General features: G+C 46.3%; 1 protein-coding gene across 2 annotated transcripts in view; it reads left to right on the forward strand.

Annotated features, from left to right (window-relative positions):
• Positions 1 to 13,084, forward strand: part of abcc8b (ATP-binding cassette, sub-family C (CFTR/MRP), member 8b) — a 76,364-nt gene that overhangs the window by 7,367 nt on the left and 55,913 nt on the right. For both annotated transcript variants that reach the window (XM_079825339.1, XM_079825338.1), the window contains exons 4-7: positions 541 to 662; positions 811 to 977; positions 8,449 to 8,691; positions 10,847 to 11,035. In XM_079825339.1, coding sequence (XP_079681465.1) covers positions 541 to 662; positions 811 to 977; positions 8,449 to 8,691; positions 10,847 to 11,035 — 721 coding nt within the window. The remainder of the gene's footprint in view (positions 1 to 540; positions 663 to 810; positions 978 to 8,448; positions 8,692 to 10,846; positions 11,036 to 13,084) is intronic.

The raw sequence follows: 13,084 nt of genomic DNA on the forward strand, positions 1-13,084 counted from the left end.
ACTCATACACACACACACTCACATACACACACACACACACACAAACACACACACACATACACAAAAGTGAGAGTAAAGACATTTATAATGTTACCAAATGTATTTAAATAAACGTTGTTCTTTTGAACTTTCCATACATCAAAGAGTCCTGAAAAATAAAATGGTAAAAAATCACGGTTTAGACAGAAATATTAATGTTTTCAATATTGATAATAATCCTAAATGTGTGTTGATCATCAGATCCTCATATGAGAATGATCAGTGAAGGGTCATGTGACACTGCAGACTGGAGTAATGATGATAAATTCAGCTTTGATCACAGGAATAAATTACACGTTACTATATATTCACATAGAAAACAGATATTCTAAATTGTAATAATTTTTAAATGTTTTTACTGTACTTTTGATCAAATAAATGCAGCCTTGGACTTCTTTTAATATAGATAGACAGACTAATAGACAATAACACTGGCCGTTCCTCCTGTGATGAGTGTGTGTCTGCTGCAGTGTTTACTAACTCAATGAAATCCTTCACCAGGTTTAATCAGTCCCGTCATCTTCACCTCTACATGCCAGCAGGGCTCGGGATTCTGGCTGCCATCACTTCCATCGTTTATTACCACAACATAGAGACCTCCAACTTCCCCAAGCTGCTTATAGGTATAACCAGACCCGACAGCACCATTTCAGATTCAGATCAGTGCAGTTATTATTATCCCTCAGATAAACTCTGAATGTTGTCAAAATAGCGGCAGTGAACAGAAAGAAGCCTCTTATTCTGAATGGGAATATGTCTCTTCCTATCCAGCACTGCTGATCTATTGGACTTTGGCCTTCATCACCAAAACCATCAAGTTTGTGAAGTATGACGATCACGGCATTGGCCTGAGGCAGCTGCGTTTCTGCATCACCGGCCTGCTGGCGCTTCTGTACGGCCTGCTGCTGGGAGTCGAGGTCAACGTGATCCTGCGCCGGGTAAGTGAGGGTCAGGGATTAGAGGGGTGAATATCTGCAACACAGAGAGCGGATTAATGAAGACAGAGTTGTTTAATGGAACTGTCTGTCTACGCTTTTAAATGCTGTTGACTTCAAATGTACCATGCACAAAAAAATTACAATTAAAAATGAATTGCACAATGATTATAATTAAATATATATATATCATTTTTTATGGCAGAATTATATTATATATTTGTCATGGTGTGTAGAAAAGTGCATGACGAAGGAGATGCATAGATAATCCTTTAATCTGGTAACAAACATAAAGATCTTGAGAAAATACAAGGAGAAACACAAGCACATGCACATTAACATAAAATAATACTAGACCAGGAGGAAAAAGGAACAAACAGCAGAAAACAGAGGAGCTAAAGAGACTAATTAACTAGACACACCTGAACTAAGGACTATAATCAAATCTGTAGCCAAGGAGACAAACTGGTGGGGAACTGAGGATAACTGAACTAATAAACACACAAGAAGACTGCCAAGAAAACCCGGACAGGAAAACAGAAAAACAAACTGAAAGTCCAAACACAAACTGGGGGAGTAAATGTCAGAGTAAAGAAAGTGAGAGTAAAGACTCTAATGAAAGGGAGAGTAATACGTCCTGCACCACAAACAGTCAACTGGGGTTGGAGGGTGGGCACCCTGGAGGCTGGACAGGGGCTGCAGCCATCACGGGACTCTGGACAGGGGCTGGAGCCATCACAGGACTCTGGACAGGGGCTGGAGCCAAAAAAGGACTCTGGACAGGGGATGGAGCCATCACAGGACTCTGGACAGGGGCTGGAGCCATCACAGGACTCTGGACAGGGGATGGAGCCATCACAGGACTCTGGACAAGGGCTGGAGCCATCACAGGACTCTGGACAGGGGCTGGAGCCATCACAGGACTATGGACAGGGGATGGAGCCATCACAGGACTCTGGACAGGGGCTGGAGCCATAACAGGAGGATGGAGCCATCACAGGACTCTGGACAGGGTATGGAGCCATCACAGGACTCTGGACAGGGGATGGAGCCATCACAGGACTCTGGACAGGGGATGGAGCCATCACAGGACTCTGGACAGGGGATGGAGTCATCACAGGACTCTGGACAGGGGATGGAGCCATCACAGGACTCTGGACAGGGGATGGAGCCATCACAGGACTCTGGACAGGGGATGGAGCTATCACGGGATTCTGGACAGGGGATGGAGCCATCACAGGACTCTGGACAGGGGCTGGAGCCATCACAGGACTCTGGACAGGGGATGGAGCCATCACAGGACTCTGGACAGGGGATGGAGCCATCACAGGACTCTGGACAGGGGATGGAGCCATCACAGGACTCTGGACAGGGGATGGAGCTATCACGGGACTCTGGACAGAGGCTGGAGCCATCACGGGACTCTGGACAGGGGCTGAAGCCATCACGGGACTCTGGACAGGGGATGGAGCTATCACGGGACTCTGGACAGAGGCTGGAGCCATCACGGGACTCTGGACAAGGGAAGGAGCCATCACAGGACTCTGGACAGGGGATGGAGCTATCACGGGATTCTGGACAGAGGCTGGAGCCATCACGGGACTCTGGACAGGGGCTGAAGCCATCACGGGACTCTGGACAGGGGCTGAAGCCATCACGGGACTCTGGATAGGGGCTGGAGCCATCACGGGACTCTGGACAGCGGCTGAAGCCATCACAGGACTCTGGACAGGGGCTGGAGCCATCACAGGACTATGGACAGGGGATGGAGCAATCACAGGACTCTGGACAGGGGCTGGAGCCATAACAGGAGGATGGAGCCATCACAGGACTCTGGACAGGGGCTGGAGCCATCACAGGACTCTGGACAGGGGCTGGAGCCATCACAGGACTCTGGACAGGGGATGGAGCCATCACAGGACTCTGGACAGGGGATGGAGCCATCACAGGACTCTGGACAGGGGATGGAGCCATCACAGGACTCTGGACAGGGGATGGAGCTATCACGGGACTCTGGACAGGGGATGGAGCCATCACAGGACTCTGGACAGGGGATGGAGCCATCACAGGACTCTGGACAGGGGATGGAGCCATCACAGGACTCTGGACAGGCGATGGAGCCATCACAGGACTCTGGACAGGGGATGGAGTCATCAGAGGACTCTGGACAGGGGATGGAGCCATCACAGGACTCTGGACAGGGGCTGGAGCCATCACAGGACTCTGGACAGGGGATGGAGTCATCACAGGACTCTGGACAGGGGATGGAGCCATCACAGGACTCTGGACAGGGGATGGAGCCATCACAGGACTCTGGACAGGGGATGGAGCTATCACGGGATTCTGGACAGGGGATGGAGCCATCACAGGACTCTGGACAGGGGATGGAGCCATCACAGGACTCTGGACAGGGGATGGAGCCATCACAGGACTCTGGACAGGGGATGGAGCCATCACAGGACTCTGGACAGGGGATGGAGCTATCACGGGACTCTGGACAGAGGCTGGAGCCATCACGGGACTCTGGACAGGGGCTGAAGCCATCACGGGACTCTGGACAGGGGATGGAGCTATCACGGGACTCTGGACAGAGGCTGGAGCCATCACGGGACTCTGGACAAGGGAAGGAGCCATCACAGGACTCTGGACAGGGGATGGAGCTATCACGGGATTCTGGACAGGGGCTGAAGCCATCACAGGACTCTGGACAGGGGCTGAAGCCATCACGGGACTCTGGACAGGGGCTGAATCCATCGCGGGACTCTGGACTGGGGCTGGAGCCATCACGGGACTCTGGACAGGGGCTGGAGCCATCACAGGACTCTGGATAGGGGCTGAAGCCATCACGGGACTCTGGACAGGGGCTGGAGCCATCACAGGACTCTGGACAGGGGCTGGAGCCATCATGGGACTCTGGACAGGGGCTGGAGCCATCACGGGACTCTGGACAGGGGCTGGAGCCATCACAGGACTCTGGATAGGGGCTGGAGCCATCACGGGACTCTGGACAGGGGCTGGAGCCATCACGGGACTCTGGACAGGGGCTGGAGCCATCACGGGACTCTGGACAGGGGCTGGAGCCATCACAGGACTCTGGATAGGGGCTGGAGCCATCATGGGACTCTGGACAGGGGCTGGAGCCATCACAGGACTCTGGATAGGGGCTGGAGCCATCACGGGACTCTGGACAGGGGCTGGAGCCATCACGAGACTCTGGACAAGGGAAGGAGCCATCACAGGACTCTGGACAGAGGCTGGAGCCATCACGGGATTCTGGACAGAGGCTGGAGCCATCACGGGACTCTGGACAGGGGCTGGAGCCATCACGGGACTCTGGATAGGGGCTGGAGCCATCACGGGACTCTGGAAAGGGGCTGAAGCCATCACAGGACTCTGGACAGGGGCTGGAGCCATCACGGGACTCTGGACAGGGGCTGAATCCATCGCGGGACTCTGGACAGGGGCTGGAGCCATCACGGGACTCTGGACAGGGGCTGGAGCCATCACAGGACTCTGGATAGGGGCTGAAGCCATCACGGGACTCTGGACAGGGGAAGGAGCCATCACAGGACTCTGGATAGGGGCTGGAGCCATCATGGGACTCTGGACAGGGGCTGGAGCCATCACAGGACTCTGGATGGGGGCTGGAGCCATCACGGGACTCTGGACAGGGGCTGGAGCCATCACGGGACTCTGGACAGGGGCTGGAGCCATCACGGGACTCTGGACAGGGGCTGGAGCCATCACAGGACTCTGGATAGGGGCTGGAGCCATCATGGGACTCTGGACAGGGGCTGGAGCCATCACAGGACTCTGGATAGGGGCTGGAGCCATCATGGGACTCTGGACAGGGGCTGGAGCCATCACAGGACTCTGGATAGGGGCTGGAGCCATCACGGGACTCTGGACAGGGGCTGGAGCCATCACGGGACTCTGGACAAGGGAAGGAGCCATCACAGGACTCTGGACAGGGGATGGAGCTATCACGGGATTCTGGACAGAGGCTGGAGCCATCACGGGACTCTGGACAGGGGCTGGAGCCATCACGGGACTCTGGATAGGGGCTGGAGCCATCACGGGACTCTGGAAAGGGGCTGAAGCCATCACAGGACTCTGGACAGGGGCTGGAGCCATCACGGGACTCTGGACAGGGGCTGAATCCATCGCGGGACTCTGGACAGGGGCTGGAGCCATCACGGGACTCTGGACAGGGGCTGGAGCCATCACAGGACTCTGGATAGGGGCTGAAGCCATCACGGGACTCTGGACAGGGGCTGGAGCCATCACAGGACTCTGGATAGGGGCTGGAGCCATCATGGGACTCTGGACAGGGGCTGGAGCCATCACAGGACTCTGGATAGGGGCTGGAGCCATCACGGGACTCTGGACAGGGGCTGGAGCCATCACGGGACTCTGGACAGGGGCTGGAGCCATCACGGGACTCTGGACAGGGGCTGGAGCCATCACAGGACTCTGGATAGGGGCTGGAGCCATCATGGGACTCTGGACAGGGGCTGGAGCCATCACAGGACTCTGGATAGGGGCTGGAGCCATCACGGGACTCTGGACAGGGGCTGGAGCCATCACAGGACTCTGGATAGGGGCTGGAGCCATCACGGGACTCTGGACAGGGGCTGGAGCCATCACGGGACTCTAGACAGGGGCTGAAGCCATCATGGGACTCTGGACAGGGGCTGAAGCCATCATGGGACTCTGGACAGGGGCTGGAGCCATCATGGGACTCAGGACAGGGGCTGGAGCCATCACGGGACTCAGGACAGGGGCTGGAGCCATCACGGGACTCTGGACAGGGGCTGGAGCCATCACGGGACTCTGGGCAGGGGATGGACAAGGCTCTGGGACTCTGGGACGGCGACCATGACGGGACGAGGCTCTGGAACGGTGGCCATGATGGGACGAGGCTCTGGAACGGTGGCCATGATGGGACGAGACTATGGGACACGGGCATGACGGGACGAGGCTCTGGTACTCTGGGATGGCGGCCACGACGGGACGAGACTCTGGAAGTGCCCTCTCAGGCGTGCCCTCACCCTCGTGTGTGTGTGTGTGTGTGAAATTAATTTCCTGGAAAATTACTTGTAGCTTGTTTGAGATAATTCTGTGTAACCATTCACCTCCATGTCAGACAACAAATTTAGCCATGAGGACATTGTTGCTTTAGGTACGGCATGATCCCCTCTGTCTATTACATAACAGCACTGCTGCGGCTCCATGTGAGATTAAAATGCTGAGAACCTGCACTGGCTGTAGTTTACAGCTGAATCAAATGGCCCCGCAGCGCACAATAAACATCTGACTGCTGTTTGGTTCCCTGAGCAAATCCCTCACTTTCCACTTGCTTTGCTAAGCTGTTTATCGGACGGTTGTGTTCTGTTGCTTCTTGGCTCAATCCAGGTCCACTTATGACTGCTTAAAAATGAATGTGCATAACTCATCACTGGGGATAATCCCGTAATCGTACCATGTTTGGCCTCACATTATTACATTTATTATAAACAAGTTTTGGACAATTACCAGATGGGGAAAAAACAGCTAGGCTGCATACTAATAATTCAATTCAAGTAGTGTCAAATGACAGTTTGTCCAGAAATATTATAAATAATCTTAAATGAATGTTATTTTGGAGTTTGAACAATTTGGAAACAAAGTATCTAGACATGCAAACTATTGTGCAAAACAAGGGTCGAGTCTTACTAAGAGAGCTAATAGTTTTTCTCCTTTAACCAGTTGTAAAAAAAAAAAACAGCATATTTTAAAAAGAGTACTTATAATGGAAATAAATTACTTTAAATATATGTTTTTAAGTGTGAACTGAATGTAATGATGTCAGATGGTTAGTTGCATGTTATTACAATTAAATGAAAATATATTCTAGTTTAAAATGAACATTAAATGCAATTAGTTGCATTTAAAATGTAGGACTTCAGTACATCTTTATATGTCATTTCATAATTATTTATATTGTCTTTGAAATATGGTTAATGCTGAACTAAAATATACTTATTGTGTATTTGAATTGTATTTTGTTGCAATTGTATACATTTAAAATATATTAACCAATATAATAATCAAGACTATTAATAATTAATAATCAAGTGCTTGTGCTTTAGTATGCTTAAATCATGACAAAAGATTATAAAAAAATTATTTAAAATGCACTTTAAAGTACAACTTTTAATTATTACAAAGTGCACTTTTTAAAAGTGTACTTAAGTGTGTTAGGAAACTTTCATGAACTGCAAAAAATGCTTTTCTTACTTAGTATTTTTGTCTTGTTTTCAGTCCAAATATCTAAAAAATCTTACATTAAGAAGGATTTACTAGACAAGCAAAAGTTTTTGTCTTGTTTTGGGGGAAATAACTCAAAATTAAGTGAGTTTTTGCTTATTTTAAGCAAAATAATCTACCAATGGGGTAAGCAAAATAATCTTGTTTTCTGTTTGAATTAAGATTATTTTGTTTACCCCATTGGCAGATTATTTTGCTTAAAATAAGCAAAAACTCACTTAATTTTGAGTTATTTCCCCCCAAAACAAGACAATAATTTTTATTTGGCTAGTAAATGCTTCTTGTTTTGAGAATTTTTTGAGGTTTGGACCAGAAACAAGACAAAAATACTAAGTAAGAAAAGCATTTTTTGCAGTATGAAAGTGTTTTAAGATTTGAAGTACACTACAAGTGTAGACAACACATTTGAGTGCACATCTTTATCACAAGGGATTTCTTAAAAACCCAATGTTTCAAAGAGCTAAAACGGTTGAAAATATACTTATGGTCTTATATGATAGTATATACTTGAAAATGTTGATTTTGTGGGATTGAAGTACACTCCATGGCCAAATGGAAATAGTTATGCTAGTAAAGTTATTATACAAAGATTAATGCTGTGAAAGACAGAGACATTCTAGAGAAACATTTGGGAAGAGCTGTTTTCAGTGGAAGGTTGTTTCCGCCACAGAATGAACATTTTAAAAGAAAATTGCGACTTTTTATTTCACACTTGTGAGTTTACATCTCGCAGTTCAGATTTTTTAGAGATATAAAGTCAGAATTGCGTGACATTAAGTCAAAATTGTGTGATATAAACTCGCCTTTTTTATTTTGCATTCTGTGGCTGAAACGTGCGCCCATAGTTTTCTGTTTCAGCATGTGATTCTTTGGCCTTCCCATTTTTCAATTGATCTAGTGAGTGTTGGAAGAACGTGAGTGGTCTGCAGAAACCCAAGCCCTATTGAGCCCATTTAGGATGAATTAGAACGGCAAATTTGAGCCGGACCCCATCAATGCCCTCACTGCGTCTAAATAGGAGTAAATCCCTGCATTAATGTTCCACCATTAAGCTTTCCAAAACAGTATCAGCAGTAGTCTGAATTATTGTTGATGGTTTTGAGGTGGAAATGCACATAAAGGCGTTCATGCTTCACTAATGACTGTGTTCTCGGTTGGGTTTCAGCGCTACATGTGGTTTCCGTTTCCCACGGAGGTCAAGCCGCCTGATGACCTTCAAGACCTGGGCGTTCGGTTCCTGCAGCCTTTCGTCAACCTGCTGTCCAAGAGCACGTACTGGTGGATGAACACCTTCATCACCTCTGCTCACAAACGGCCCATCGACCTGAAAACCATCGGCAAGCTGCCCATCTCCATGAGAGCGCTTACCAACTACCAGCGGCTCCGCAAGGCCTTCGACGCGCAGATGGTGCATTCATTTCCTTCACTTTTCACTTTATTCTTTTGAGACATTATGATTATTATGATTTAGCCAGTGCTAAATTGTTTTCAATTACTGATTCCAAATTACATGACAAAACTTGTAGTTAGTAAAGTACCTATAAGAGCTGCAGTTTTGGAGATGCTCTGACCCAGTCCTCTAGTCGTCACAATCTGGCCCTTGACAAACTCGCTCAAATCCTTACGCTTGCCCATTTTTCCTGCTTCTAACACATCAACTCTGAGGACAAAATGTTCACTTGCTGACTAATATATCCCACCCACTAACAGGAGATGAAGAGATCATCAGTGATATTCACTTCATAATCATAATCATAATCGGTCATAATGTTTTGCCTGATCAGTGTACATTATAATACTTACCTGTTTGTGGTTATAACTTATAGGAGTACAATGCAGCAAGTATTATCACAGTTGTTACGATCATTCATAAGATGATAAAACACATTATAAGGTTGTTTATAAGGCATTATGATGCATTATAATACCCTTATGATGCATTGTAATACCCTTATGATGCATTATAATACCCTTATGATGCATTGTAATACCCTTATGATGCATTATAATACCCGTATGATGCATTACAATACCCTTATGATGCGTTGTAATATCCTTATGATGCATTATAATACCCGTATGATGCATTACAATACCCTTATGATGCGTTGTAATACCCTTATGATGCATTATAATATCCTTATGCTGCATTATAATACCCTTATTTTTATTTTTATTATTTATTTATTTATTTATTTTGGGCAAGTGAACATTTTAACACAAAGAAACATAATTTACATCTTTTTTTGACAGTTTGTGCGATTAATCCACAAAAAAAAACACACAAAAAAAAGTGCTTATGATGCATTACAATAACCTTATGATGCATTGTAATACCCTTATGATGCATTATAATACCCTTATATCCTTATGATGCATTATAATACCCTTATGATGCATTATAATATCCTTATGATGCTTTATTATATCCTTATGATGCATTATAAATCCCTTATGATGCATTATAATATCCTTATGATGCATTATAATTCCCTTATGATGCATTATAATATCCTTATGCTGCATTATAATACCCTTATGATGCATTATTATATCCTATTATATCCTTATGATGCATTATTATATCCTTATGATGCATTATTATATCCTTATGATGCATTATAATTCCCTTATGATGCATTATAATACCCTTATGATGCATTATAATATCATTATGATGTATTATAATAGCCTTATGATGCATTATAATATCCTTATGATGCATTATAATATCCTTATGATGCATTATAATACCCTTAGGATGCATTATAAAGGCAGGCTTCATCTGGTGTTATAATGCATTGTACTATTAAAAGTTCTAACCACAAATAGGTTTTATAATGGTTTTATAAAATATTATAAAGTATTGTAACGGTTGGTATGAATATTTATCAGGTGATAAGACATATTCTAAGTTTTTTTGTACCCTTTTTATTAATGCATTATAAACACAGGCTTCATATAAAGTGTTACCAATCTTGCCATTCCTTAGACATAATATTTATGATATCACTCATACTACATGTGCAGATGGTTGATGAAAGGCCAGTGATGTATAATCTGGATTTCAGGGAAGAGCTGCGTGTAAGCCATTACATAAATTTAAATGGTAGGATCTCTTTCTCTGCCGAATTCAGAGATCTGCAAACTGCTTTTTGGCGAATCCTTCCTGTGTTGTTGTTTTGTAGACTGGGATGACCCGACTGCGAACGTCCCTAATACAGCAGAATTGCTTTTATCCTTTTGTCCTGAAAAAATAGAAGGGACTTCAGAAACTCTTCAGATTAAGCCGCTTATGTAGGACATGGTAGACAATGTGTTTGGGAATTGACATAATCTGTTCATCAGTTACTAAATTACGAGTTTAGAGATGATTAAAATGAAATATAGTCACTGAATCTCTGAGTCTTTAGCGCTGGTTCAGTGGCTCACCTGTGATCTCTCTGTGTGTGTGTGTGTGTGTGTGTGTGTGTGTGTGTGTGTGTGTGTGTGTGTGTGTGTGTGTGTGTGTGTGTGTGTGTGTGTGTGTGTGTGTGTGTGTGTGTGTGTGTGTGTGTGTGCAGGAGGACGGCCCCGTCCCGCTGAAGGGCCCGAGGTGGATCTGGCGTTCCCTGCGTCAGGCGTTCGGCAGGCGTCTGGTTCTGAGCATCACCTTCCGCTTCATGGCCGACCTGCTGGGCTTCGCCGGGCCGCTCTGCATCTCCGGGATTGTTCATCACATCAGCAGTGACAATCACAGCGTGCTGCCTCCGGTACCAATGCAGATTATTAAGTATTTACAGTGACCCCAACAGGTATCTAGACAGTTAAACCTCACTTAAAGAGTTAGTTCACCCAAAAATCATCCGATAATTTACTCACCCTCAAGCCATCCGAGCTGTATATGACTTTCTTCTTTCAGCCAAACATAATCTGAGTTACACTATATCGCTAAAAGTATTGGGATGAGTTCAGGTGTTCAATCCCTTCATGGCCACAGGTGTGTAAATCAAGCACTAGGCCTGCAGAGGCTTCTACACACATTAGTGAGAGAATGGGCCGCTCTCAGGAGTGTGTGTGTGTGTGTGTGTGTGTTCGCTTCTACACACATTAGTGAGAGAATGGGCCGCTCTCAGGAGCTCAGTGATCGGTGGACACCTGTGCAATAAATCCTTCCTCACTACTAAATATTCCACGCTCAACTGTTAGTGGGATTATAACAAAGTGGAAGCGATTGGGAACAACAGCAACTCAGCCACAGAGCGGGGTCAGCGCATGCTGAGGGTCACAGAAGTCGCCAACTTTCTGCAGAGTCAAGAGCTCCAGACCTCCAAACTTCTGTGGCCTTCAGATGAGCTCAAGAACAGTGTGTAGAGCTTCATGGAATGGGTTTCCATGGCCGAGCCGCTCATCCAAGCCTTACATCACCAAGTGCAATGCAAAGCGTGGGATGCAGTGGGGAAAAGCGTGCCGCCACTGGACTCTAGAGCAGTGGAGACGTGTTCTCTGAGTGACCAATCACGCTTCTCTGTCTGACAATCCCATGGACGAGTCTGGGTTTGGCGTTCGCCAGGAGGGACTTGCCTGACTGCATTGTGCCAAGTGTAAAGTTTGGTGGAGGGGGGATTATGGGGTGGGGTTGTTTTTCAGGGGTTAGTTCCAGTGAAAGGAACTCTTAATGCAAGACATTTTGGACAATTTCATGCTCCCAACTTTGTGGGACCAGTTTGGGGACGGCCCTTTCCTGTCCCAGCATGACTGACCAGTGCACAAAGCGTCTCCATAAAGACATGGATGAGGAGTTTGGTGGAGGAACTCGAGTCCTGACCTCAACCCGATAGAACAGCTTTGGGATGAATTAGAGCGGAGACTGAGAGCCAGGCCTTCTCGTCCAACATCACAAATGAAGAATCCCCATAAACACACTCCTAAACCTTGAGGAAAGAAGAGCTGAAGCTGTTAGAGCTGCAAAGGGTGAGCGATCCATATTAAACCCTACGGATGAAGAATGGGATGTGCATGTAAAGGCAGACGTCACAACACTTTTGCCAATATAGTGTATATAAAAAAATCATCCATCGCCCACGACATCACACGGCACCTCCGATAAATATCTATATTATTTCATGAAACTTTTATCGATTTTCTTACCGTTTTTTTCCAGCAGAAAGCTAACGAGCTAGCCATCACGGGGGTGTCTTTGGTGTCTTTGTAGCCTTTACAGAAGGTTTTCTATCCAGCCTGGAACATGTGCATCTTTTTGGAGTTGTTCAGCAATAAATCAAAACGCTTACATCCAAGATATATCCACTTGATGTCCATAATTTATACATTTTCCGTCATTTTTGCCGCTAGCGCGATGCTAGCTGCCATTTTGGATGAGGGTTTGACCAATGACAGGCTGATCCGTCATCCACGTTGGTGTGCGTCATTACGCATTACCACAGCTCTGTTATTGTGGAGAGAGAGAGACGCACGGCTAGTGTTGAGGAGAGAGAGAGAGAGAGAGAGAGAGAGAGAGAGAGAGAGAGAGAGAGAGAGAGAGAGAGAGAGAGAGAGAGAGAGAGAGAGAGAGAGAGAGAGAGAGAGAGAGAGAGAGAGAGAGAGAGAGAGAGAGAGAGAGACGCGCTGCAGTTTTTAGTAGTTTTGTGGAGAAAGTTTGAGGAGAAAGTTTGAGGAGAAGTTCCTGATAGGAACTGTTTTGAGGCTTGGCACCAGTAAATATCCAAAATCCAAAGAGGCCAAAAGCGCCTGGACTTTTTTTGGAAAAATGTAAATAGTTTTGGTTCTGTATAAGTTATCATGTTTATTCCTGAGTTCCA

This window comes from Gobio gobio (genome assembly GCF_949357685.1).
Source record: "Gobio gobio genome assembly, chromosome: 9".
Lineage (NCBI taxonomy): Eukaryota > Metazoa > Chordata > Actinopteri > Cypriniformes > Gobionidae > Gobio > Gobio gobio.